We start from the raw sequence: 27124 nt of genomic DNA, 5'->3' as shown, positions 1-27124 counted from the left end.
CACGAGTAGCAGGAAAGCCTATGGGCATATTTTCCAGTTTATTATTTGTTGTTTGTTTATTTAATGCATCTTTATTCAGTATATCTTTTTCCTATCACTGAAGATTCCCTGAAGTGAAAGGTTTCCCTGATAACTGTGTGCATACTGATTTCCAGTAGTAAGAGGCTAAAATTATACTCGCTTTATAAAGAACTGTCTCTTTAAAAGTCAGGTCTTATTTCAGAAAGATTGCTGGTGGCTCCAATTTCATATTCAGGCTTCTCTGGCATTTCATCAGGAGGCTAGGGTGAAACTCCTTTCTATATATATATATTTTTTACTCTAAGCCCCTGCTAATAAGTTATTCCAATAGATTTTCTTTAATGGCTTTTCATCTTCTTACAGTCTGAGTCTATGGTATTTTTCATTACTCTTTTCAGCTGTTTAAATTACTGAATGTAATTCTCATAGTTCTTATGATTTAAACAAAATAAAGAGTGTGGGTGTATAAACCTTTCATAAGCTACTGTCACAACCCGGTGGTATTACACAGCAGAGGATAAAGTAGGTCAGAGTTTGTTTGCTGTTAGGCTGAAACATCCAAGTTTCAAACCAGAATGTCAGTTCTGTGCATTAAAATGAGGGAAAATCGTGTCTTTTATCCAAAATAGATGAAAATATTTGAACTTAATGCATATATAAACAGGACAAAGGCCAATCCTCAGGGTCTGATAGGAGTTTTGCAGGTTTTTGGGTATTCTGCTCCCAGGAGCTGACCAAAGCAATAAATGCAAATACATCCAAAGCCAGTGCTTCCTTTAACCATCAGCTGTGCCTTGCCATTGCAACCCACACAACAAAGCGTGTCAAATGAGAGGCACATCCAAGGATCCTGGCAGGCAAACTGATAGGTGACTTTATTATAGGAGGAGCAGCAAGTGGAAAATCAGTTACAGTTGTGCTGAGCTCTTCAGAGCAACTCCCACTGCTCTTCCAAGGAAAGGAACCAGTCTATATGAGTGCTTATTACTGCGCTGATGGTTGTAGTGTCCTGAGTGCTGGAACAGCCGTGTGACTAAAGCAGAGCTTCATCAGGTTGCTCAGTACTAGAAAATAGTGTGACTGCAGCACAGTGCTAAGAAATTCAACTGACCTGTGTGGACAGTAGAAACTGTATGAGCTGTGTAGATAAGGCTGTTAATACTGTAATGAGGGAGATGTGAGGGGGTTTTTAGACCTAACACTGTCTCAGCACTTAGGAGTCTCAGCTGCTCTGCGTCTTTGGGCTTAAAACGGGAGCTGGTGTTTCAAAACTGTCTGGAATTCTGTGATCATTCTAGAAACGATCATGGTTGTGTTCTTTCTATTTAAATCTTACGTTGCACCTCCTTCAGTAAGTGATTCTCCATAGTGTTCTCCATAGCTGATTTCCACACATTCTGTGGGTTAAGGTGTTTGTAATTCACATGGGAGACGTATCCAGCCTCCTGATCAGGGCTTCTTGGCATTGCCCTGGGGCTGGCATTGCCATGCCTATCCGGCATCCTGGGGCAGTGAGTTTTGCCAGCTCTGCTCCTAGCATGCAGGGAAGCTCTGTAAAGGAAAGGAGACATCTGTGCTTCAATGGAATTGCCATTCTGCAATGGTAGGAATCTGCCAGCACAACTGCACGCAGTGACTGGGACAGGGAAGGATAAAATGGGAATTGGGATGTTAAAGTTCAGCTTTTATTATTCTTTTCTAAGCCAGACTTTCTCTTGCTCTGTTGATCAAATGATAGGACTCCTGATCCATGACAGGACTCCTAAGGTTTGAAGTGCTTAAATTCAGCATGTGAGTGGCATGGTTTGCAAGCTCCTTGTTCCTGTTGACGTTCAGGCTGTTCCTTGCTTTCAGAGATGTGTTGTCTGAAAAAAATGGGCTGGATTATCAGCTAGTATGAATTGTTCTGATCTTCACAGCAGCTATGCTAATATATGAGCTACACATCTTCCTCAGGCATGTCACAGTACTTTCAGCAAGGCAGTGGGGTTTGAGGTGTCACAGCCTGAAAAACCCATTTTTTTTCCAATGGAAATTTCTAGTGAAAGCCATGGCCAGGCAGCTTCTCTCCTCATTGTTCCAGCTCAGCTGAATCCTGAGGACATCTTACTTTTCTGTCTGCACAGGAAGCAAGTACGTGTCGAAAACTATTTAAATGACTGCCTGAAACCCAGATCTGTGCTGACAACCTGTGCTTCCTGCTTAGTGTGATGTGATTTGAAATCGTTATGCTTAAATAACAGGGGTGATGAGAAGACATGGGCACCCTGACTAGCAGCACCCCTGGCAGCTACCTAAAACGCCCGCTCCTTTTGATGTGAAAGGGTGTAGGGGGGCCCTGTGCTCCTTGAACTTCTTGCATCTTTAATGAAATGTTTGTGAAGGCCAGCCTCAGCACATCAGGGAATATTAGGTAAAATTCAGTGCAATAGGCAGTATGTCATATTTGGGACATTCAGAGTCACATGCGATATTTAAGCCACTCTGATTTTTCTCCTCACCAGCTGTACAAACAAGACCCCCTAAAAGCCAGAAGGGTTCTTGTGCCAGCAAGGCTACAGCCTTGACCATTGTGGAACACAGAGTGTACCCTACCATGGCAGGCAGAGTCTGGGTTTCTAAGGTATTCCCTGTGTTCCTCATCCTCGTACACCTCTTTTCCTGGCTGTTTTCTCTGAGCTGAGCTCTTCCAGGTTGGTAGCACACTGAGCACCTTAAATCAGCACATGGGCCTGTTGCAGCCCAGTATTCCAGAGATGTAGCAAGAGGATTTTGTTTGCTCTATTTGTTGCATGCCTTGGAAGGGTAACTTGAGCTTTCCTGATGCTGTAGGTACAAACAGGGATTTTGGGGGGCTTACTTGGCCCTCTCTGCCTCCAGCATAACTGTTACATACAGATCTCCAACACGCTTGATGGGAAAGCTGTACAGTGGGGACGCCTCTGCTGAAGTGCAGGGCATGGGAAAACAGATTTGTATCTTTTTAAGTTAAAATGCCATTTGTAAAATATTAAAAAATATTAAGACCAGAATATGACAGCTGAAATCACAGAAGCAGCCTGAGGAACCAGACTGTTGTATCAGCAGAAGAAAAACATTAGGTTAATCTGTATTACAGCACTCGGAAAGAATACTGAGCTTTGAAAACAGCTTTCACTAGGGGGTGGGACGTTTTGCTTTTATGTAGGGCTTTTGTTCATTTAGAATTGTTTACTCCAGCAAGCAACCCTGTGCTCTTTGTTTGCCTGATTTTTTCCCATTTGGCAGACCCTTTGCAATCACATGGATAACATTCTTCTGTCCACTGAGGCACAGACAAGCTGTTGTGTATTGCTGGACCTTGTCGTCCTGAGCGACAAAGATATATTTATATGCTAGGTGAACTGTGTGACTTCATCACTGACTTCTAATTGGAAATTCTTCAAAGCAAAAACATCAAAAAGCTGCTTGTTTGGGGTTGTTTTTTTTATTTTTTTTTAATTTTATTTAACAATCCAGTAACTTCTTCATAGCAAACAACTCTGCCCTCAGCTACATGTGCACACCTCCCACGGATGACACTGGGAACAGTGCACAAGGATCCCAGTGCCGAAGCTGTGTCACAGCAACAAGAAGAAATGCCATGCAGAGAAGGAATATGCCTTTGGGGTTGGGTGGGGGGTTATTTATTCATTCATTTATCGAGCACCAGAGTATTTGCTGTGGAAGTATGGCTGTTTGCTTTTCTTTCTTTGGTTTCTGGGGGTGTTTTGGGAAGGTTGGTGTTTAATGTTGTGTTTTGTGTGGTTGCAGTGGGAAGCAAATGGGAAGACTCGGAAGAACACGCACAAAATCATTCAGCAGCTTGGTTTTAGTTTTCTCATGAATACCACAAGCCACTGAGCTCATGGACTGAACGCTGTGGTACTGGTTTAGAAACACCCTTTGCATTACAGTTGCACTTTTACACATGGGGCATTGCCAATCAGAGGGTGATCACGTAAGGCCCCACCACACCAGGACACGATTCACCCCAGTGTGAGCACAGGGCTGGTCAGACAGATGGACCTGTGCACACTTGGACCAAAATGGTGAGTGGGTGTTCACCTCCTGTTCCTGCACACTCACTCACAAGCTTTTCTCACAGGGATCAACACTGGAGTAAATCAATGGGGTTACACCACATGTAGGCAAGCATTAGGGCTAAAATCTTCCTTTAGTGTAACATAGGGTGGCTCTGGTGCCTTCTGCAGAGCTGGGACAATGCCCACAACTGCTCAGCTCAAAGCCATCTGACTTCCAGAAGCACCATGCCTCTGCAAGCCCAACTGACTTGGGAGCTGGGGCTGTTCTGTGCTTCATGGGGGGAGTCAAAGGCCCTTTTGTTATCTCTTAGCACATGTGCTGAGAAAGTGTAAAATTAAGATCACAGTGACAGCGTTCCCAGCGATCTTGTGTCGGTGGAGTTACAAGTGGAATAAAAACCAGACTGGGGCCCCTACTATGGAGCCCTCATTTTTTTAATTCAGTCTTGCCTTGTCCTGTTAGTCCTAGTTAGTCATTTCACAATTAGAGAAGATATTTGCAGTTGTGCTACTGATTCCATACAAGTCAAACAAAGGTCTAAGTGTTTTGATGAAAGCATGCTAAAGGGTAGATAGCTCTAGCTCTTGCTGTGGTTCAGCATGGATTTCTTCCATCCCTCACGTGGACTTTGCCTTCACTGTTACACCAGTACCCACCCATCGGGTTCTTGTCCTGGTAGTTGCACCAGATCAGGAAGATCAAACCATCTGAAGAAAAACCCCTCGGCCTGTGTTCTTCAAGCCCAGCTCTGTGATTCCAAGCACTCCTTTTCACAAGCACCACCAACTCAGCCAGTAGAGGAACTCGCTGAGCCAACTGCATAAAAAAAACAACCCCCAAAATTCCCTTGTAGTGTTAAGAGTTTGGCTGTTCACTTCTTTTTTATAGGTGCCAGAGCTAAGGCTAGATGTGGGAATGTGCCCAAACGTGGAGGAATGTGGCCCCAGCTTCTAGGAGCTGGTTTCCTTCAGTTTAATTCGCTTCTCTTGCAGAACTGCACCCACCACATCACCTCAATGTAGCACCACGAGTTTACTGTAATGGAAAACTCTTAGGTGGATTTTAACATCAAGTTAACACAAACATTGTAAGTAAATAGTAAAGCCTTTATTCTCGTTAAGAACAGCATTTTGAAAATAAAACATTTGCCCATGCTTTACAACCTTTGTAGTTTTGTATAGTTATGTACAGTCATCATGGTACACATTGATTGTCTTGAAAATCCTTTAAAGATGTATTTAATAAGATACCAGTATGCAACAACCAGCGGGAAAAGGGAACGTTATAAAACACACATTAATACATTTAATAAATATATATTATCTATCAAAAGTGAGCTTTAGCTCTCATCAATTAATAAAAAGCACCTGCTTTGTAATCCTGTAAGTTGGTAGAAGAGTCCAATTGTTTATTATAAAAGCTACAATGCTCCCTTTTGAGTAGCCTTTGGTTAGACCCAAGGCGTGAAGCTCAAAGCCAACCCAGATGCTCGTGTTTCAACCAGGAGCATCCAGTTCCACAGGATTTCATGTACCTCGTTTAGAGAAACAACTGTCTGTGTTGAGCGTGTTCTTCTGAAGATGCTACAGATCTTCTGGCAGGTGTCAAACACCCTCATCCCAGCTGAAAGCAGGGCAGGGTCTGTAAGGTATGGCTTTGAATGGGTTTTTTCCCAGCCATTCATCAACAGCCAGTTACACTAAATCTTGTTTCAGCAATAATTTTTTCAGATGCTTTTAGGGTTTGGTTTTTGGGCATGGAAACACCATGAGCAGTAACCAGCAAGGGACAACATAGTAGCTTTTATACTATAAAAGCTAATAATGATTAACTGAAGTGCGAAAGGCTTTGTGCTTACTTCTTAGGTCCTTCACAGATGCTCTACATTCTAGGTAACTTTTGGAAAAGGCAAAAGTAAACCAACTGTTTACTGTAACAGAAATAGAAGTTAACAGAAAGGTGCCTTTCTTCAACTGCAGTTTTATTTGGGGTGTTCCACATCACAGACTAACAGCTTACCAAAAAAAAAAAAAAAGTTGTTTATTACTACCTGTAGAAAGTGGGAAACTAAAGACCCTCCTAAGCTACTGCCACTCCTTCACCACCACAAATGAAAACCAATCCTGCTAATAAACTTTACAAGTCACCCACTGAGAGTAGTCAGGTGAGCAGCAGCTTGTAGGATCTGGCCATATCTTTGAGTAAGGCCTCAAATTCCCAACAGCTTCAGCAGGAGCAGGATTGGGAATGCTATTTATCAATTTAGTCACATCTAGGAAAAGAAAAAAAATGTTTCTTAAGGTAACTACATCGTGCACAGGTTCTGTCCAGGGTCTGTAAAACGTGTACTGTACTTCAGAGATCTTGGTTGTAGCATGATAAACTTTGAAAGAGAAAGCTGTCCTACCATTAATGCCATGGTCATCTTATATGTCTTTACAATAGAGTTTTATGATGTTTGTTTTTTTTAATAATTGGTTTTTAAAAGAAAAATTCCACAGGCAAGTGATGGTAAAAGGTTTTTTTTAATTGCTCCAAATGACGCCTCATCTGGATAGCTGTCATTACCTTAAACACTATCTCATTTGCTCCAAGCTTTGCTTACAACAAGCAAAACCTATTTCTAAGTGCTGGATAGCATGCAATATCCACCCCTACCCTACGTGGTTACTAAGGCCACCTAGTCACAAAGTAAAATAAGCAATCTCTAAACCAAGCACATGCTTCCTTGTGGGAAGGGCAGGGGGGGAGCCAACATGCTCCTTTACTCATGCACGGCAGAACAACACTGCTGCTGGAAGAGAAGGGCTTGGAAATAAAACCCCTATAAGATGATCATGGCAAGAATGGCAATATATATTTTTTTCCATATATATATACACATATATATCTGTGTGCAACACTTAGGGACTGGTCTTGCAGCCTCTGTACCTGTATGTAGACCTACTGGTGTCGATGGGACGACTCCTGGGAGCACAGGTCTGCAGGACTAGGTTCCTAATTCAGTAGAAATGGAGGTACGTGAAGAATAGGGAAGACTCTTGAAAAATAAAAAGCTTGTCTTTCTTCTGCAGTATACAGCATGTAGCTTCTTTTGAGAAGCTACTAAGCTATTCAGTTATTTGTACATTATATTTCTTTTTAGTTTGAAAATATATCTTTTTATTACAGCATATGCAAAGTTTAAATTGTTATATGTTTCCTATGCCCTCAAGTAAAAAGGATTAGCTTTTAGCATCGAGGAAAGCTAAGATTAACAGTGGCCAAACGGTGAGGATACAGTGATGTTTTCAATGTCTGATATGTAGTAAATGTTAAATAAAGGAATGATTGCTTAAACAGAATGAAAAACCATGGCACAAACAATGGGTAATGGGAACCTTTTAAATAACCTGGAGAAAACAAAACAGCTTCAAGGAAGTCTGCCTTGTGTCAACTCGAGTGAGGGGAAGGGAGGAGATGGGCAGAAACCACCTTTAAAAAACCCCAAAACAACAACAAACCACCTCCAGCACAGAAATTCTACTAGCTAGGCACTAAAATGCACAACCACATTTAAACGCACAAAGAGCTGCGGCCAAGAGGGACCACTCGTGTGACCAGGGACCGGGAAGGACCACCTTGACCCTGTCTGTGCTGAGTCCCTCCTGCTCAGGGCTTCCCAGCTGCTTCCCTGCTCGACAAGATCTCAGTCCAGCTGGTTGCCTTCAATCCACCATCTCAACCGACTCCTCCTGGCAAACTGGAGGCACGTTCTCTCCCCAGCTACATACACCCTTCCAAAAGCTTCTCTCTCCACGGTTTCCCTCAGTGGCTTCATCTGCAGGAGACGTGAGAGCACGTGGCCCTCTGCTCATCCCAGAGCTGAGGCTGGAATCACTCTCCTAGGACTCCATCCCACGTGGCCGAGGAGAGCTGCCTCCATGCTGGACCTACGCTTTGTCTCTGCCTCAAGAAGCTCCATCGAACTCATGTGAAACACGCACAGACCTCTCATCCCTCCACAACTGCATTTCCTACACCAGCTTGTTAAAGAGAAGAGCATTGACCTACAGCGGAACGGGAGGTTAGTTGCCCCGGCGCGACAACGCGTGACTACACACAGTGCTACGTGACGTTACAGGCAATGAAGCAAACGGTCCTTCTCGTGACGTCTGAAATGAAGGGAAAAAGAGCATGGAGAGAAGTCCTACATGTTTTCACACTGTAGTGGCAATCTCTTGTGGCAACACGAGTTAAGTTGAGGTGAGAGGAGGGTACTTTGCAAGCAACTGGCAACCAACAGAACCGGCTTGCCTCGCACGCTGGTTACAGACAAGAGAGTATCTTACATTTTGGAACCCAACAGCCCCCTCTTCCAATTGGAAGGTGTGCCTACTTCTATTGTAAATGAGATGCAGCTTCAGTTTTACAACTTTGCTTTTTGTAGTTATCGTGGCAGTTCAGTGGTGGTCATGTTTAGCCAAAATCCTCTGGAGGATTTGGAAAGCTCCTGGATGTTTTGTTGCTTGGTTCTGGTACTGTTACGGATTCCTCCCTCAAAGACACACTGCCAGGGAACAACATCTGCAACAAGGGTTCTTATTCTCTACAGCCTACAGCCTTTCACCAGAGATGTCGTCCAGTGTAACTTGGTGGAGCAGTTGGTATCTGGAAATAAGGATAACAAACCCGTAACTGAGAGATCTGGTCTGTTCAAACACCAGTGTTATCATGCTACATGCACACAGCAGCTCTCCAGGCAGTGCTGCCAGAGCAGAGATGAGGACACCACCCATACAGTGTATTGACTGCTCTGTAAAAACCACAGCTGTATATTCACATTCATCTCTCATTTCTCTACCTGGTATTTTCCAGCAAGCTTCCTATCCACCTCAAAAGCAAAAAAACCCCAACACCACAAACCAAATTCACTGGCTTCTCATCCTTAACTACTTTTCTCCCTGAGCTGCATATTCTGGTATCAGGAAACTGAGGCACAGATCACTCCATCGTTATCAATGGCAAAGCACAAGCCTTTTATTCCATGGTGATGTGTTTCCTACTGTCTTACCCACACAGGAGAAGCCATGTACCTAGTCATTCTTCTTCACCATAACCAACCAAAACTTGATGTATTTTGAAGCAAAAAGCGACCAGCAATCAGATTGTGTCATTTGGTTGTCAGCACAGAGGTTGAGTTATGGGATCAGCTCATGATTCAAAATAAAGGAAACCCAACTCGCATGAGTGTAAACTGGCTCATGGGTAGAGTTTTAAGCAGCATGTAAGTATGCATGAAGAACATGGGGATGAAAACTCTTCTCTCTCAACATTATGCCTGCCATACGAAACGTGCTTAGGTGCGAGTTCCCCATCATGTGACAGGCGTTTACACAGCCTGTTTGGCATCGGATCGCTAAGCTAAGCCATTCTTAAAACAGCTGGGCTGCACGAAACGGGTCTATCAAAGAATGGCATGCCAAACTACTGTCCAAGAAAGAAAAATCGATGCTATTAACATCAAAATACTCTCTACTCCTCTTGGATGAACCCCGTGCCCGGAGACATTCACATGGGTAACGTACTGACAAAGAGTTACACATATTGTACAATGGAAGATTGAGAGACCAGGTCTGTCTGCTACACTGGCTCTTAGCTGAAGTAATGTCCTGGCCTATATGTATCTGCCTGACTCGCAGCATCTTGAAAACAAGCAGGGTTAGAAGTTGCATCACTTAACAGCTACGTTACATACCTTAACACAGATTTAATTTGAAAGGGCCAGTAAATACATCATTGCCCTGAAGAGCTTGGTTTGCTCAAGCTGCGCTGCACAACGCGAGCAGCCAAGGAAAGAAATGCAAAACACTCTGTAATTACATCTTTTCTAGCAGGAAGGGGAGCACTGCATGCATGCTTGCTGCCCAAAGTTTCATTTATAGCTTCCCCCCCTGCTGTGAATAAGCTAAAAGTAGGTTTTGTCAGTTAGCAGTAGTTGTATCAATCAGTGCACATCAAAGATTTCTTAAACCATCACATTTTGATACTTACAGTCCCACCATTTAGCACAACTGCCATCTCAGTTGGCTGATAAACATTGCTTCTAAAAGGAGCACTAGGTCGGCTGCCCAGACTGCCGTTTCGAAATCCTGCCGTTCTTAGCGCTGCGTTCAGAAAAGAGAGATGAATCTTAGGGACACAAGTCATGCTCTGCATCGCCTTTGCAATCATAAAACCCCCTTGCCTCCAGTTTAGCTACTGGGACGTTCTGCCACTGATTTTAGCTTTTGTGCTGCCACCCCAGGTCTCATGTTGCTTTGGAACAGCAGTTTTTCTTATATAGTCAGGGCTGGATCTTGGGAGAAGAATCAGATTTACAGAATATTAACTGTTTGCTCTGGAACAGGGGGAAAAAATTATTGGGACCAATTTTTTTAAGTCTGCCCAGTCTCGTTCCAATAGGAACTAAACATCTTCAGGCACTGAACCTCTGATACACCTTGTGCCAGGTCTTTTGCAAAGTCCTTCCCACGCGGGCCTGGATGCTGCAGGGTTAAGTACAACGAGATTACATTTTGCTTTCTATCAAATTCAGAGGACAGGGATCCAAAACACTGCTCGGGCCAGTAAGCATGCTCACCCCCCTGGGCATTACTTCAGCATGACTAGCCTATTAGGATTTTCCAGCTGTTTCAGATTATATTTACTCTGAGAAACTAGAAATATGAAGCAAATGGTGCTTTCACATGGCTCAGCCATGGCAACTGACTGAAGCAGAAGAGAAGGTACAGATTGTCCTTCTGAACCTTTGTACCACAAGCACATCGGCCTCTCCATTGATTTTAGCACAAGGTGTATGTTCTGATGGAGATATACACACAGCTAGAGATGGTGCTTCCTTCTCTCTAAACCAGGGATTGGCATGTACAAACTCTTTTTACCTCGGGTTAAACAATGGGCTCACTGAGCTCAGATGTGGCCAGGGAACAGAGCTCATCTATCCCCATGACTTGCAGGGTTACAACAGGCAACGCTCATCTGCGAGCTGGTGAATAGGAAGGCGCCTACTTCAGGCACCTGGGGACAGAATTCCTCTTGGATTTAATTCAAATTACAATTCTACACACTCTCGCTGAAATCGTGAATGAGCTGAAGTTCACACCACTTTGGGCACAGATTTGAACAGAGCTGGATTTAACAGAGGTGCCTGTGTGGGACAGGACTTAAGTGGGTCCCACAGCTGTACGCTGTCCTCCAGCCACTGCTCCTCCTCTCTTTAAAGCCATGCAAGGAGATGAAGAGCAGCATTGATTCAGCACAGAAATTTAGGAATCCCGCCCTGCAAATGCTCTGTTGCTGCCTTGAGATCACAGAATCATAGATACACAGAGAGCCTCTGACTTGCTCAGTAATTTAAAGTTAGGTATTCTTGTAGAACACTGGGAGAATGAAAGGTGAAAATGACTAAGCTAAACTTAAGTACTTCTTATTTCCTATTTAACCATCTCAGGGTCAGTGGTATTGTTTCTTTGCGGGTTGACTTCTTATTGTATGTTAAACACAACTGGTATTTGATAGTGTGTATAGAGGGGGGAAAGTCTCTTTATTGTGCATACTATCATTAAATTATTTGCACATTTACACAAAATAATGCATACTACCTTTAAAAAAATTCCACAGTCTTTTCAAAAAGTTATCTTCAAGAACCAGTAAATTCAGCTTGCTGCACTAACTTTCCCTTCCCTGTTATTGCAATAAATGGAAAAGCCTTTTAACATGAGAATCAGCAACAAAACCCATGGCCAAAACACTCATTCTGGAGTTTGTCCTCATACCAGTTTTACCATTTTACCTTGTACTTTTCCCATGTTGATTAAATACATCTACTTGCACAGAGGATCTATAGGCAAACCCCCAAAATAACCCCAAGAAGATGTGACTAAACATGTCAAAGTCTCTTTTCAACAGAAATTGTCCATTTAGTTAACTTTGGGCTTTGGCATTGGCTCCAGGGGTGACCTGTCGCACTACAAGTTATCAGGTCAGATTCAGGGAGTACCAGAGCTGCTTGGGCTGGGGTTTCTTGGCAGCTGTAGCACACTCCATCTCCCAGCCAGGCTTGTCCTGGCTGTATACAGCAAATTATTCTCTTTGCCTTGCAGAAGTTGCCCTGCTGTTGTGCATCACCACCCTCCCCGAGAGAATAGGGGACTCACTCAAGAGGCTTTTTCCAGGGTTTCTATACACATCACCCACATTTTTACAAGAAACAGGTATGAAAAGAACTTTTCTATGTAGATATTTCAATTTAGGAATATTAAAGTCCCAGATTAGGGTGCTGTTTAAATGATAACTGACATTAAATTAGTTTTGCTTCGTTAATGCTTAATGATAATCCTAGACCAGAGCAGTTCTTGTTAGCACAGATAACTTGCAGCTACATTGTGCTAAGAACGAGTGAAACTAGGCAATCATGTGTTTGAACCTACAGTTTCAAGGTGGTTCAGGTTCTTAACGTGCTCCTTAAAATCCTTTGAAAAAAATAAAAGGAAACTACTAAATTCCAATAAACAGCTGGCAAGGGAATAAGAATGAACAGAAACCATGTTTACCCAAGCACACGTTCTATTTGGAGCTAACTACTTACTAAAGCAGGTATTACAGCCAGGGAACTAAGAGGTGTTTTCTGGTTATCAGCGCTTCCAAAAACTTTACAACTACCAGACTTTATGATACTAAACACCATTCTTAAGTATAATTGAAGAAAGTACCCTTCCCTCCATTACTGAGCTCTTAACGATGAATTCTTGAATTGAGGTTAATTAAATGACTAAAAGAACATTCTCTGCATACCTGCTGATGGGTTCCAGGTGCTCAGCCACTGACAGCCATCAGTGCAGCGATCTGATTTAAATTAACACTTGGGCAGCCACAGGATGTGACTGGAATATTATTACCTGTATTTACTTCCAGCCTCTACCCTGCTAGGAAGTTTTGTCTGCAAACCCTGCTGTCATATGTCTTTGCTTAAAGAACTGCTGCCAGGGAATAATGAACCTGTTTTTATTGATGAAAAATGTATGTATCCATCCTTTTCCTGCGTGCCACAGGAATAGGAATGGCATGTTTATTATGATAAATATTAGTAAGGGCATCAGGCAAGGAAATCTACTTCCTACTGTACCGTGTGAGGTGAAGTTAGATTAAAACAGAACATCAATTGCTCTGTAATAGTTACTGTAATGATTTTACAGCTATCATACATCTACCCCTTTCAGTAAAAAGCTTAATCAGAGAGTGATTAGATCAAAAGGAGCTTCCAGGTCTTTTTTTAATCGTAAGCACGAATGGGAATTACACAGAGCCAAAGATCCAATTTTGTTCTCAGATCTGCCTTAGCCAGAAACAGCTCCTCCCAAGTCGCTGCGGGCACCTGGCTATGAAATTAATTCATGGGGGGGGATGCAAGACAGTAAAAGAATAGAAAATAGTGTTTTTCCAGTCTGTGGTGGAGCTGCAGCTCTGGAACGCTGGGACTAAACAACCGTTCTTTTATCCAACTGATTTTTGTTTGGTAACACAAAGAGGACTGTTGAAACCCCTGTCTATTCAAAGTTCTGTGCTAGGAGACCTGTAAAACTCCAGCTAAAAGAGGGAAAATGCCTTCCTGACCTGACAGTGAGAGGAACCAGAGCGCTCCCTTCCTCCATGTGTGGTCTATATCCGGAGGAAGCGTCAAACTCAGAGGAAATCAAAGGTACATGGAGAGAAACAGGAAGGTGAAGGGCTCGGACAACGTGCTCCAAGGCTTCTTTTGGGGGCTGCCAAAGCAACGCAGCAACTCTTGGCTGGGACACAAAGTCCTCATCTCAATTCCAGTGAATAAAAGTGTGTGACTGGTACTGAAACCCAACAGTGGGACAGCACCAGCTCACACCCAGCCCCTCAGAACACCATCCGAGCAGCATCCCCATGGATCTTCCAATACAGGTTAAACCTTCAGCAGGGGCTTGGATCTCCTCAGCTAATGGCTGTCACTGGCCTTTCAGGAATCGCTCATAACCATTTCCAAAGCAGTTCTCATGAGGTGCCATCACACATGGTTCTATGTCACCAAGCAGCTATGGCAAGGGAAGCGAGCATTACCTGGAAACCTCCACCTCTGCATGCGCTGCTCAGGCGGGAGGGCTGCCAGAACAAAGACTCTCTTTGAACTTGTCTCTTTGCATCCCCCCACCCCCAGTGTCACTTTGTGACACTAAACCCATTTTAATTCACATAAAACTAATACTAATCATTTCGCTGCCCAAGAGGCTGAGTGCTGTGTCACACAGGGCACTCACTCGATTCTTCTTCTTGGGTTAGGGGAAAAATATTTCATATTAAACATTAACTGGCAATGACAAAAAACATCCCTTAAACTACTTTAAAATAGAGGCTGTTTTTTCCACAGTGAATTTTGTTGGCTCTGCAGCATTTGAAGTTTTTCAATGAAAAAACCTGACACGCAGAAGAATCATTTTAACCAAATACATGTTTTCTGTATAACCAAATACATATTTTCCCCGCCACCACTTTTTCTTCATGGAAACTCTAAAAGGCAACGATATGTAGCATGAAAAATAACAGCATCTGTAACAGCCCTTGTTTTGAAAACCTTGAAAATACTTCACAGAGACTATTTTCTTGGCTATTTTGTTGAAAAAAATATAGTTGTCTCTAGTAAGCTCTTACCTGCATTATGTTCATCCATTGAGAAGGCTTTATTTTCCATGTAGCTCCGAGGAAGCTGTATATCTTCCTCAAAAGCGGTCTCACGCATCCTTGGCTGTGAAGTATCAAAATAATTGGGAGTGTTTTCCTGCTGTGATGGAAGGATGGTACAGTGGACCTCTGGGATGGCGTGAAAGATAACAAACACCCAACCACTGGACACCAGTGCAATAGCCAGAGTGGGATCACTCCATTTGTCTCTTCTCTTTAGCTCAGCGTTACCAAAAAGGTACATAGTCATCCAGGCTACCCAAATCAGAATGGAAAAGAAGAGTGTTATAATGAGGCATACTCCGTTTTTCTTCCATTTCTTAAACTTCCCACAGAGAGTGAAAAGAGAAAATCCCATGGTAAACACCATCAGGAACATAACGTAAATCAAAGCCATAGCAAAATCCATGGGCTCGTAGCTGCAGGCCAGCTTGTTATCCCTGACGATTGTCAGTATTAACCACTCGGTTGCAATGATGACCTGCACGAGCATCAGGCAGATCGCCACACCAGCTAGATGCCAGCCAGATGGACTCTTCCCATGTCGAACTAGTCTACGAAGCCTCCAAGCTTGAGCTAGCAAGCACGAGAAGCACAGAGCAAAGATAACTCCCCACAGGAATCTTCGGGTAGAGCACACAGTTTCATCTTCCTGGATGATGAAAGCAAACGTCAGCCCAAACAGTCCCAGAGTCCCCAGAAGGAAGAGGAAGTGCATCCCCAGAGGGCTCTTCTTCTCCTTCTCCTTGATGAAGGGCAGCCGCACCAGCAGTATCAGCATCAGCAGGAGCGTGGTCAGCACGCCGGCCCCCGCAACCGCCTCCACCACAATTCCCCAGATGGCATCCAGGTCGCACAGGTAAACGTACTGAGGGAGGAGGTCCAGCCCGCACCCCCGCGGCGTGCTGGAGTTCTCAGACGAGCCATAGCTGATCACGAAGAGGAGGAGGAACCCGATGGCTGGGTAGGCTTTCATTTTTCTGTCTGGGACAACAAAACAGTTGTTGGTTTAGATGACGCTCCCTTTGGAGGGTTTCACAGCTACTGGAAGCTCGTTTCACCAGCCCGTGTTTACTGGGGTTTTGCACTGGATCTGCAGCTGGCACAGCCCACCTCACGTCCTCTGTGCTGCCCTCCCAGAAAGCTGCTTTTGCCCATTGGACTTGGAATGCAAATGATTCGCTTCTGGGTTTCCAGAGACTGAAAACACCAGTTCCAAACACCACCCACCAACATCCCAAACCACAACCAGGAGAAATGATGTATCCTGTTGCAAAGTACTACATTATCCACAGTACTGTATTGGTCAAATGAAGGTGCTTTACTAGGTTTAAATTGCACTGGGCCTGAGCAAGTGGATGTTGTACCAGTATCAGACTGTTTCACAGCCTTGTTCCTTTAATTGGAATAAAGGCAGAGGCAAAACCACTTCATTTTTTCTTTAAGGACAGAGCAGTCCCAGGAAAATAAGCACTGCATTTTAAAAAGCATTTAGAAAAAAAAAAAAGGATGAAAGGAGAGAATATTATAACTGCTTTTAAAATAAAACATTATAACTGCCTTTTTTTTTTTTAAAAAAATGAAAAATCTCATTTTCATGCTCAGCAGAGAGGCAGTTATAATATCCCCCCTTTCATCCTCTTCCAAAGCCCAGGTATTAGGTTGCATTTGCAAATGGGAATGGCTGGCTAAAGAAATCCTGCATTCAGTGACAATGGTGCACACATGCAGTGTCATCAATCAACTAATCACACGTGAATGAGTCATTGTGCTGCTCTGCCATTCAAAGGAAACAAACAACAAGAAAAGCAGAGCATCGCTTTCCCCATCCTAAAGGGAGCCACGGTCAACTCTCCAAGAGCACCACACATCCCATTCGACCGCCGGACCAACATCCTGACTTCAGTTTTAGGAGGAACCCAGGTTAGGTGCTTTTAAAAAAGATCAGTGTCACGCTGTTTGCTTTTATGGAGAGAAGCAGGGCAGAGGAGACTGTTAAAAACATAACCTTTAACTGAGCAGTGCGCCCTGGCGATAGCAGCCCGAGGTAAACACGCTGTGTCCCAGCCCTGAAACCTGACGCTGTTAACCTTCACTTCCATCAAAATGCTCAGAGTAAGCCTTGATTTGTGTGGTGGGAGCAGAAAAGCACCATAAATCCAGGCAATACTGTCAGTCCTGTAGCTCAGCAGCGTGTCTGAGCAGAGGAGCTATGGGGCAGCTCTTTCTGAGTTAGGCAAACAGCCCTAAATGATTGCCCAATCCAACGATCCTCAATAAATGGGAAAGGCATCAAAAGAAAACATGGGGTAGTTGGATGGGAGTTGGAAACAGTTTAATGTAAGGGTGCAGCCTTGTTGTATTGAACATGATGGGTCATAACCAATCCACTAACTGTTTACATAGCCTGTCCAAAAAGTACAGTCCCTGACAGTTTTGGGGTTCCTCCCTGTGCATTACACTCCTGTCCTGATGGAAGTTAAATCCTGAGGATCTCCATCTCCAAACTGACTTTCACTCCCCTTTCACAAACAACCAAGGCCCATTTTTGGGCTCTGCCAGGAGGCAGATGATGGAAATGGGACAGTTTCCTATTAAAGGCAGCAGGACATAAATGAGCCAACATAAAGGTGTAACGACTTCACAGCCATCACTCCCACAACAGGCACAAGGGCTCATTCCCAAACTTCATCCTCAAAGCAGAAGCTGTGACAAACAATGTGGTCTGGGACAGAGCAGGGCGATCGATGGGCTCTGCCTGCCCACAGAGGTCCCAGCACCCCTGCAAGGGCCCCGCTGTGCTAACAAAGCCATACCCTGCAGCTAACCACCAGTGATTTTTCCCTGCTGTCATGTACTTTATGGTGAAGGGGGGGAATATTTACTTCTTTTTACCCAATTTGCCCCACGGGTTTCCCAACAGCTCCTGTCACAACCCTCTGGTGAAAAACCCTGCCTCCACAGACAGAAGACTAATCACCAGTGAAATATATTCCTTGCTGTGTTGAATATGGTTACGCTCAATCAATCCCCTTGCCCTGTGAGTATATGATTAACTAGAGAGAAACTTTCCTAAGGCAGCTTTGCCATCCCTTCCACTCACAGGTGGTTCCTACTTCAACTCCTGCATTTACTCTTTAGAACACTCAACACATCCTAAACTGGTCAGCACCTTCTGATGCAAAGGGAGAAAACCCCCAGGAGCTACCCTGGCAGCGCTGCCAGTGTGGAGAGGCAGGAGGTCATGTGGAAAATTAATCAAAATTCATTCTAAGCGACTCCCAAACTGGAAACACTAAACAGCCCTGAAGTGAGGATCATGTACATTTTCCACTCTCCTATCACTTACTAATTATGATATGCATTGCTAAATGGCTTTCAATAGGAGCTTTGTTTATTAGCTCCTTTCCAAAGACCTGGGGGTTAATGAATTAAGTGCGAGTATCTCCGGTTCCCCGATTCTTTCCAGTTTTCTGGTTACTTTATTCATGTCATGTAACCCTCATGTGATTGAGCTATTCTAGGACAGTCTGTTTCCATGGAGATTGTGCTGCATGGGTAAGCAGTCATATTGTCAGCCCATCATTTGTTTCCTCTTCCTATCTGGAAGTGTTTGGGAAGGGGGGGGAAGGGAGGGTTAATGAATTTCGAGTACCTCCCCCGCCCACCAAGAAGTAGTTTCTTTTGGCAGGGGGAATTAAGCTGTGACAAAATACACTGAGAAACCAGAGAAAATATAAATCAGAAGCGCTGAGCTGTTCAACTCAAGAGTTTTCCCAAGTTCTTTGTGTGAAATTACTTCTGGGGAGAGCTGATGAACAGTGGTTCTCTCCAAAACCTCCTATAGCATCGACCAAGAAATCCCTGGGACTGCTGACAGGTATTCTTGGCCCAAATTCCAACCAAAAGGCACTAAGTCTCACTGAACAGCAGCTCCTGTCCCCCCTAAAGCTTGCAAGGGGGTCTCAAAGATCTCTCTTAAGGAGGAATCTATTGATACAGAGCCATGTCTGCAACTCCAGTACATGCTTCTGCCTGACCAGGTGAAAACTGGCAATGGATGCTCCCAGCCAAAGTCCTCTTCCTGGGACAGATGCTCAGCACTGTGCTCAGAAGCAGGATATGGGAGTACTGGGGCTTTACCTGAAACCACAGCAAATGTCAGGGGAAACTAGAAAGTCTTTTACCCAGAAAAGCTGTTTTCAAAAAGGGAAGTATCTTCCTACGGGTTTGTTGTTACAATAACATCTTCCTTGTGCTGGGGGCAGAACGACAGAGTCTTGGGTGTCTCGGGGTTTCGTAGCAGAACCTTGTGCCCTCACACCATCCCCAGCAGCAGCTACCTCCCTCAGCAGCCCAAGGGGAGCAGCATTTGTACCTCTTCATGTCTAGATCAGCTCTTTGGAAAGTTACACAACCCCAGGGTAGGAACAATAGCGCTCTATTTGACTGGCATTTTGCTTCTACTATTACCAGAGAGCTGAGGTGATAGTAACACAGAACTGCCACAGAAACAGTCCAGCACTGATAGAGTAAGCGTCAGCGATACATCCTGTGTGGAGCCCTTCAGAGAGAAAGAAATCAACTTGAGATGCTGGTGCTGTTCCCAGATCCCCCTCCAAAATGGTATTTCAAGTAGTTAAACCAAAATACCTGAATCTGGAGCAATCACAAGTGCTTCAAAGCAATCAGCAAGGGGGTGTAGAACCACTACAGCAACGGCAGGCAAGGAGCTGCCCCAGTGGGTATGAAGTACGAGTACAAGGAACTCAATGGAAGAGAGAAAAACCTCACAGTTGTCATCAAAAAGTTCTCACAGTTAAAAAATAAAACCCAAGGAGCCTTTAATAGCTAAAAGCTTCTGACCAAGGATTACAAATAACTCTTACCCGTTTGAAAAGATGCTTCTGCATGCTGTTAGAGAATATATATAAAGAGTAAACCTGTAGTAAACCTGTGAGCACGCAAAGATGAGGCTATTCGTGGAGAAATGAATTATCTGTTCCCTGTTCGAGAGCCTCAATCAACTGGCAGGGGAAGACGCATCCAATCACAGGGAGGAAACACACTCTAGTAAATAAAAGCGATAGTAGCACAGATAGTAACCTGCTCTGCCTCAGACGGGCAGGAGGCTGGCTCGCTGCACAGCCTGCGAAGGAAAACCGCCCCCGCCACGGAGTGTTGTGGCAAGATGCTGGTGAGAGAGGGATTAATCACAACACGGGATCTCCGCCAGCTCCTTCTGATCAGATCTGAAGGAGGAGCTTCAGGACTGATAACGGAGCAGCAACAGCCAAGCTGGGAGCTGACTAAGAAGAGATGTATTTCCAGAATTATAATTAATAGTGAGGTTGTGCTTTGTATGCAGAAACACAGCAGTGATTTAGACACCCCCTGCAGCAGAGTAACACACACCAACCACACTGTGTACAGCCTCACCGGTACGGAAAGCCAGACCCTGCTCCAGAGAGGGGGCACAGAAAAAGTACTGTTTTCCTTTAGAAATACTTTGCAACACTGAATCTAACATGAAATGATCTTTCCAATGTCACAATTCCTTTTGCTCAGATTCTCTGTATTGCCCCAGCAGAGATGCTTCTGCCTGTACTGCCCCATGCCCGTTATGCTACCCAGAGCAAGCAATGTTTCCTCTTTCCTTGGCTAATCCTCAGCCTGTTTCTATTCATGTCACAGCCTCCTGACAGATGGGTTTCCTTCACCCCATTTCTTCTGATGCAGCGAGAGGACACCCCAGCGCGGCTCCTCACTGCCGGTAAGCGCCTCACCCAGACACCGTACTACACCGGTGGTAACCAGCCTCGGTGCTCAGGTTCAGCGCGCAGGAAATCCTGTTAGCCTTGGGATAAACATTAGGTCAGGAGTAAACAAAGGGTTCACATAAGTGCTAAATCCCATCGCTGTCTGGCTCTGGGCAGAGGGAATAGCGAGACGGGGCGTTTTATCGGGCAGCCACAGACCCGCCCGCGCTGCGCAGCCCTTCGGCGGGCTGCACCGCCCTGCGCTGCGCACCCCGACCCGGCCGGGGCTCCGGGCAGCACCCAAGAGCCAACAAAAGGCTCTTCCCGCTCGGCTCGGAGCCTTTTGCCGCTGCCCTCGACCCCCGCCGAGGCGAACCGGAGCTCAGCGGAAGGTGCCTGGCGCGGCTGCCCCTACCCCCGCCCGCTTACGAGCGCGGGGGCGAAGCCGAGCAGCCCCCTCCGCTCTCCCCTTAATCCGCCCGCAACCTCCTCATCCTCCTCCTCCTGCCGGGCGATGGCCGCCCCACTCCAGCCTCCCCTCTTTTGTCCCCTGGCTCGTTTCTCTCTCGGGTTTCTCTCCCCAGCCCGGCCCCGCTCTCCTTCCCTATCCCGTCCCCGAACTCCTCGGCTCTTGCCCAGCTTCTTCTCCGCTCCCCGCCGCGGTGCGCGGCCCTTGCTCCAGCCCCCCCCACCCCCCCCCCCCCCCCCCGTCCTGCCCTATATCCGTCTAATCCCCCTCCAGACTCCTCATCCAGCCCGCGGCCACCGGGCCAATTCTGCGGGCAGCGCACGGAGCAGGAGCCGGACTAGCGGCCCCGTTGTGCCTGCCCGGGGAGCCCCGCGGAGCCGGTACCCGGTCTCTTTACCCCCCGTCCCCGCTCCCACTCCCTCCCTCGGTCACTCACCCGCTGGCTGCTGCGGCCGAGGGCGGCGGGGCAGCTCTGTCCGCCAGCCCGCCGCAAGTCACATCGCGGCGCGGCGGCTCCGCGGCGGGGAGCGAGCGCAGCACCGAGCCCCCCCGCGGCGGCTCATGGAGCGCCCGGCCCCGGTGCGCGGCGAGCGGAGCGAAGCGGAACGGTGCAGTACGATACGATATGATACGTTACCCGACCGCACTCTGCGCCCGCCGCCCGCTGCGCTACGGCCCCGCGGCCAGCCCCCTCCCACCGCCCCGCCCCGCTCCGCCCCGGCGCGGCCAGGCGCACCCCGGGGGCAGCGGGGTGGGTGAGTGGGTGCTGCTCGGCCGGGCTGCCCTCGCATGGACGCGCCGGGGCTCCGTGGGACGCGCTGGGCGCAGCCCGGAGAGCTCCTGCCAGGTGAGGGAGCGGTGCGGGCAGCGGCCATCCAGACCGGCCGCGCAGCCGCTGAGAACGTTCGTTGTCTCGGTGTTGCACCGGGGATGTTTTAGCGGTCGCTTACACCGCAGAATTGGGGAGCTGGCCCTGCAGAGGCGATGCTGGGAGCCCTCTGGTACCCATCTCCTGGCTAATCTGCATTCCAGCCTCTGCACAGTTCAGTCCTGAGCTAGCTGTGACCCTCACGTGCGCACTGGGCTTCCTACAAGCTGCTGGTAACACCAGCTTTGGCTGATGGTGGTCACCAGCAGCAGAGACTTGGTGGCCTTTTCAATGCCTGCGAGTACGTTTGTGTGACCTCTGTGACTGGCCTGTACTGTGCAGTACTGTACTGTAGAGGTTTTACACCTCTACGTAAACTGCTAACAAGAAACCGGGCAGCTACGGCTCAGACAGTGTTGGCAGGGACCAACTCGCGCCTGTCCCTCCCAAACACAGGTGGCACACCACCCTGCTTGCCCAGTTTCCGTGTCTGGAGGTTTCCAGAGAGAAACTAATGCTCTGAAACGTGTTTCTCTGCACAGGAGAGGCGTAACCTGCACACAGACTCACCCCAACCCGCGTGGATTTATTGAGGTGTCACTCGTTACACCTCGGGGTGTCACTGGGGCGTCTCGGGGTGGCTGCCATCGCACATGGATGTCACCAGTGTTTAGGTGGGACGGCAGCTGCATCAGAGGAACAATTTCACATTTCTGCTCTTCCCTCTCTCAGTTTCTCTGCCTTGCTGATTCCGGATGTCAGGCGCTGGCTCTGAGTCCCAGGGAAGCAGTGTCACCCTGCCCTTGCACCGGTCTGTACCGATGTGCCGTTCACACTAAACTGGGATAATTTTACAGAGCCCGAGGCAGCGAGAGGGGAACCAGCTGTGACCTGCCCAAGGTCACTCTGCAGCCTGGCAGGGTGATCAGTCCATACCCGCTCCAGCGTGGGAGCCTGAGCCAAGCACCCAGGTACAACAGGAACAATCAAAGACTGTTTTTGGTCTAAATAAACAGATGGAGTCTAAATAAACAAGGGAGCAAAGGGCTGAGCCCTTCAGCACATGTGAATCTTGGGCAATGTCCCCTTCTGTCTGTCTGTCTGTCTGTAGCACAGGAAGGGAACAGCAGAAGGGAGAAGATAAGCCCCCTCTCAACCATCACTAGTGGATTGTTAGCGGACAAGGCTTGTTTCTGTTGTGCCAAAGCAGTTCCTGGCATTAGCCACCCTGAAAATGGGTAGGACAGAAGGCAGAATTACCAAGGAAATTCCAGGAGGAATTCGTAGTGCTTCCCAGGCGGTCAGACGCCCCAGGAACGAACACAACAGAAGAGAATAAAGACCCACCGGAGGGATGTGCCCCAAGCAGTGGTGTGTGGCTGATTCACACTGTTTCTGACCTGCAAGCAGAGGTGCTTCTTGTTACTTGAATCCCCACAGCGTGATTAGTTTGGCTAATAATTGCCCTGCTTCTTCTGTGGGCAGGATGTACATTCCGGTGCTCCCGTTGGCTGCAGCATCACTGAGAAGAGGCTGGCCATTTACCCTTGTGTCCCACACTTCAGATATTGATAACCATTGATCAGATCCCCTCTCAGTCTTCTCAAGGCTGAACAGCCCCACCTCACTCAGCCTTTCCTCATAGGGGAGATGCTCCAGGCCCTTCATCATCTCCGTAGCCTTTGCTGCACCCTCTCCAGGAGATCCCTGTCTTTTTTGTACCAGGGAGCCCAGAACTGGACACAATACTCCAGGTGAGGCCTGACCAAGGCAGAGTAGAGGGGGAACCCTTCAAATCCTCATTTCAGAATGAAAACTGGCTTTATCTATTTAAATAACCACCTCTCTGATTGATCATGTTGCTATCACACACTTTGAGGCTCTAGCTAGCTTGATTCCCCCCAAACTGGCCAAACCATTTCAATTTAAAAAGCTGATGCTCAGCCTTTCCTCAGGCAAAGCCCCAACTGGGTTGAAATAAATTTGATTGGGTGAATGATTTGTGGCTCTCTGCTCCTGGCACACTTCCTCACGCTGCCTGCGTTGGGGAGCTGGTGTCCCTGGCCCAAACCTGTGCCATCCGCTGGAAAACCCAGGGCTTCCTCAGAGTGATCGGGTGTGTGTGATGGGGATGCTCTGTTGGGGTTTCATAGAGCCACAGCTCTGCAGTGGGGACATCTCTGCCCACTGTGGGTTCCTGGTTGTCCCTCAAATCCCATCACACAGCCTGGCTCTCGCTGCCCCACTCGAGCTGTTCCCATATTCCCTTTGGTGTGTAGCAGGGAGCAAGGCTTGGGGTGTCTCAGCCAGCAACGGGAATGTGTGCTGAGATTTTGTTACCAGAGGTCACCTTGGTTATCCCCAGCGTGGTGCAGCAAGGATGTGCCTGTGTTTGCAGGAGGCGGCCGTGCTCCTCACTGCACCCACAGGGAAAATGTCACAGTCACCCACAACACCCGTCTGGCTTCACTTCCTACGCCCCCTTCCCTCCCCAAAATGTTAAGGGCATCAGTTGGTGGGGCCGTGCTGTGTGTGGGTGTTTCCAAGGGGCTGGGTTTATAGGTGCTTTTGGTTGTATCCACTGGTTTCATGCCTCCATGACACGCGAAGGGGGTTGTTTTCTGTGAAGAATCGTGCTGGTACCTCATGAGCATGGTGGTGTTACTGCCCTCATCCATCCTGTCTCCTCAGGGAGGCAGGGAAACCGCCCTCAGGGATGTCTCTGGCCTTCCTCTTCCTTGGCAGGGTCAGTGAAATACATTTCCCCCAGTTGCCGACTCTCTAAAACCAAGTAAAGAGCATTTCCATCCTGTCAGGACACGAACAAGCCCCATCAGTGAGCTGCCAGGCTTTTCTGTTGCTGAGACTGTCACCTGCTGGCCACCCAGCAGTACAGTCAGAGTCTGAGGAAGCAAATGTTCTTTGACTTTAGCAATTAAACCTCTGAGATGTTCCTGGGTTATCCCACTGTAACCAGGGCCATCATTCCGCACGTGGAGCTAGATCGAGATCCCAGAAAACTCTGGTGTTTATAAAATGTCCGGATTTTGCAGGGTTTTAATGAAAAGGAAACCAGGGTCTCATCATGGTGGAGACGTGGGGTAAAATGCTGGCTCTGAAATGGGGGTGAAATGAGCTATAGCCAGCACTCAAAGGGAAACTAAAAAGAAGGGAAAAAAGGACCTGCTGTTCTTCTCCTGTGGATTTTGTTGAGACCTTGTTAAGACCAAGGATACAGGACGACCTTAAGAAAGGGCCACCTCTTTGTATTGACAGGCAGAGCTCGACAGGAATCAAAGGACCTTCACTGAAGATCCACACACTGGTGTTTGCAGGGAAGAAGAATTGTTCAAGGAAAGCTCTGTTAGCCCTGTCCTTGTCCTGCCCTCACACCCTGTGTCACTGCTGCCTCATCTTCTGCCAGGCTTTGGGCCAGAGCCTCGACTGCTGTACCTAAGGTCTGGACTCACAGGGAGCAGGGGAGGTTTGTCCTCCCCGCAGTCGCTGGCGTTCCGCAGGGCTGCTGGCAGGGAAGCAGGGAGAGCGCAGGGAGCCTGTTTCACCACGAGTATCCTCAGCTCACTCCGTGTTACACAAGGGCATCGCTGCCTGAAAGCGCATCTCAGGCACCCCCCAGCTCACTGCCATATGCTGTGCTGAAACTTTAAACAGGAGATTTTCTTCCTGTTGTTTTCCTTGATGGGTGTTTTTCGGGTGCCTCTCAGTTCACCTCTCTGAAGAATAGATTTCCTGTACTTTAGAAATACTTTTTGGCTGTGTCTGGCGTAAATCCCTAGCACTGAATTTCTGCAGAGTGGCCATAGTTTTTATTTCTTAGTGTATATACATATTTTTTGGTCAAATAACTGCATTATTTCTACTTATTTCCATTATTTTGTGTGCTTGGGCACTTCTAATTGTTGCCAGGGAAGGCTGGGCTCCTGGATGTCTCTCTTAGGAAAGTGATTAGCAGTTTAAAAAAAAAAATCATGAAGATTAGTGTCTGTATGCAACTCCCCTAAATTCAGTGAGAAGGGTTAATCAGGGTGCATTTCATGACCAGTGCTGGGCTGGGGGGTGAATGCTGGATGCTGCATGTTGGCTCCCCTCTGCACAAGAAGGATAATGCTATTTACCTTCTGTGCAGGTTACCTCACTGCGTGTTCCTTGTGCACTGTTGGGAAAGGGCAAGCCAGGAGGGGTTGGAAGTGGCCAGCTCATGGCCAGGGAGACCCCATGCCCAACTCTCACAAGCATCAGTAGGAGGAAAAGCACAGCCCATCCAGCTTGGCTGAGAAAACCCACCTTCCCACACAATGCCCCCTTTTCTACTGGGAAACAACACCCCCCTGGCTTCCTTCTCTGCTGCCCACCCGCACCCCTCACCACCTTGGAGCTGGTGGGGTCTTTATTCAGGCAGCAGGTGCTTGGGGAGTGTTGTCTCTTGGTTCTGTGGCCGTCATGCAGCCCCTTCGGGCCCCTCCATCACTTTCTGTATCCCATGGAGATGCTCCATCACTGCTGGAGCAACATCCCCTTTAAAACCTCTTCTCTTTTTGCCAGTAGATTGACTTTGCAGTGAGACATAGAATGAATTAATATTGGGTTTGAGGGTAAATAAAGGGTGACAGAAGATTCTAGCCTAAAAAATGTACCCTCTGAATCTCATCCCTGCACTGTGCCTCGGTTTTAATGGTCCTCGCTGTGTGTTTTATTGAAGGCTGAGTCATAAGCAGATCTTCTGCCTTGGAAGGAAGGAACAGGAGTTTGGGCAAAAACATTACATGTCTCAGACAGATCCAGCAAACGGAGACTGCTCAGGCTGGGAAAACACAATGCTGTGTCTCAGCAGAAGGGAGAACTGAAGGGCAAGGAATGATTCCTAGTGCTGCGTTGAGAGTTCTCATCACCCGCCGCTTGTCTGGGCTCATTGGTATCTCTGGTGACAGGTCCATCACAGTGAGAAATCAGATCCTGCACTTGTCCAGCCCCTCAGAGACCAGTGCTGCAGTGAATGGAAGCCCCTCCTGGGTCTCGTATTTTGGCATTATGATGATGATCCTCCACTCACCGCCCGGGGCTGGCTCGGTGCTGGCTGGGATTCAGTAGAGGCAAAGCAGTTTTGACTGAGGTTGTTCCATGATCTGGCAGCACCTCTGCACCAGGCAGGATGGTGCCTTTGCAGGTGTCCTTACA

At 47.0% G+C, this 27124-nt stretch overlaps 2 protein-coding genes across 2 annotated transcripts in view; one reads left to right on the top strand and one right to left on the bottom strand.

The window, feature by feature from the left end:
- Window positions 1–2176, top strand: part of IQCK (IQ motif containing K) — a gene marked incomplete at both ends in the record, with an annotated part of 35387 nt that extends 33211 nt beyond the window's left edge. Inside the window, one exon of the mRNA XM_084270946.1 lies at window positions 2148–2176. Within this exon, the coding sequence (XP_084127072.1) occupies window positions 2148–2176 (29 nt within the window). The remainder of the gene's footprint in view (window positions 1–2147) is intronic.
- Window positions 2177–7982: 5806 nt separating this feature from the next.
- On the bottom strand, window positions 7983–15811 carry GPRC5B (G protein-coupled receptor class C group 5 member B). The gene is made up of 3 exons (XM_084270974.1): window positions 14803–15811; window positions 10120–10232; window positions 7983–8736 (listed from the first exon to the last, which is right to left on the bottom strand). The coding sequence occupies exons 1-3, from the start codon at window positions 15806–15808 to the stop codon at window positions 8692–8694; spliced, it is 1164 nt and encodes a 387-aa protein (XP_084127100.1). The 5' UTR covers window positions 15809–15811; the 3' UTR covers window positions 7983–8691.
- Window positions 15812–27124: the final 11313 nt, after the last annotated feature.

This window comes from Gallinula chloropus (genome assembly GCF_964237585.1).
Source record: "Gallinula chloropus genome assembly, chromosome: 15".
Lineage (NCBI taxonomy): Eukaryota > Metazoa > Chordata > Aves > Gruiformes > Rallidae > Gallinula > Gallinula chloropus.
This window is presented reverse-complemented; position numbering and strand designations above follow the sequence as displayed.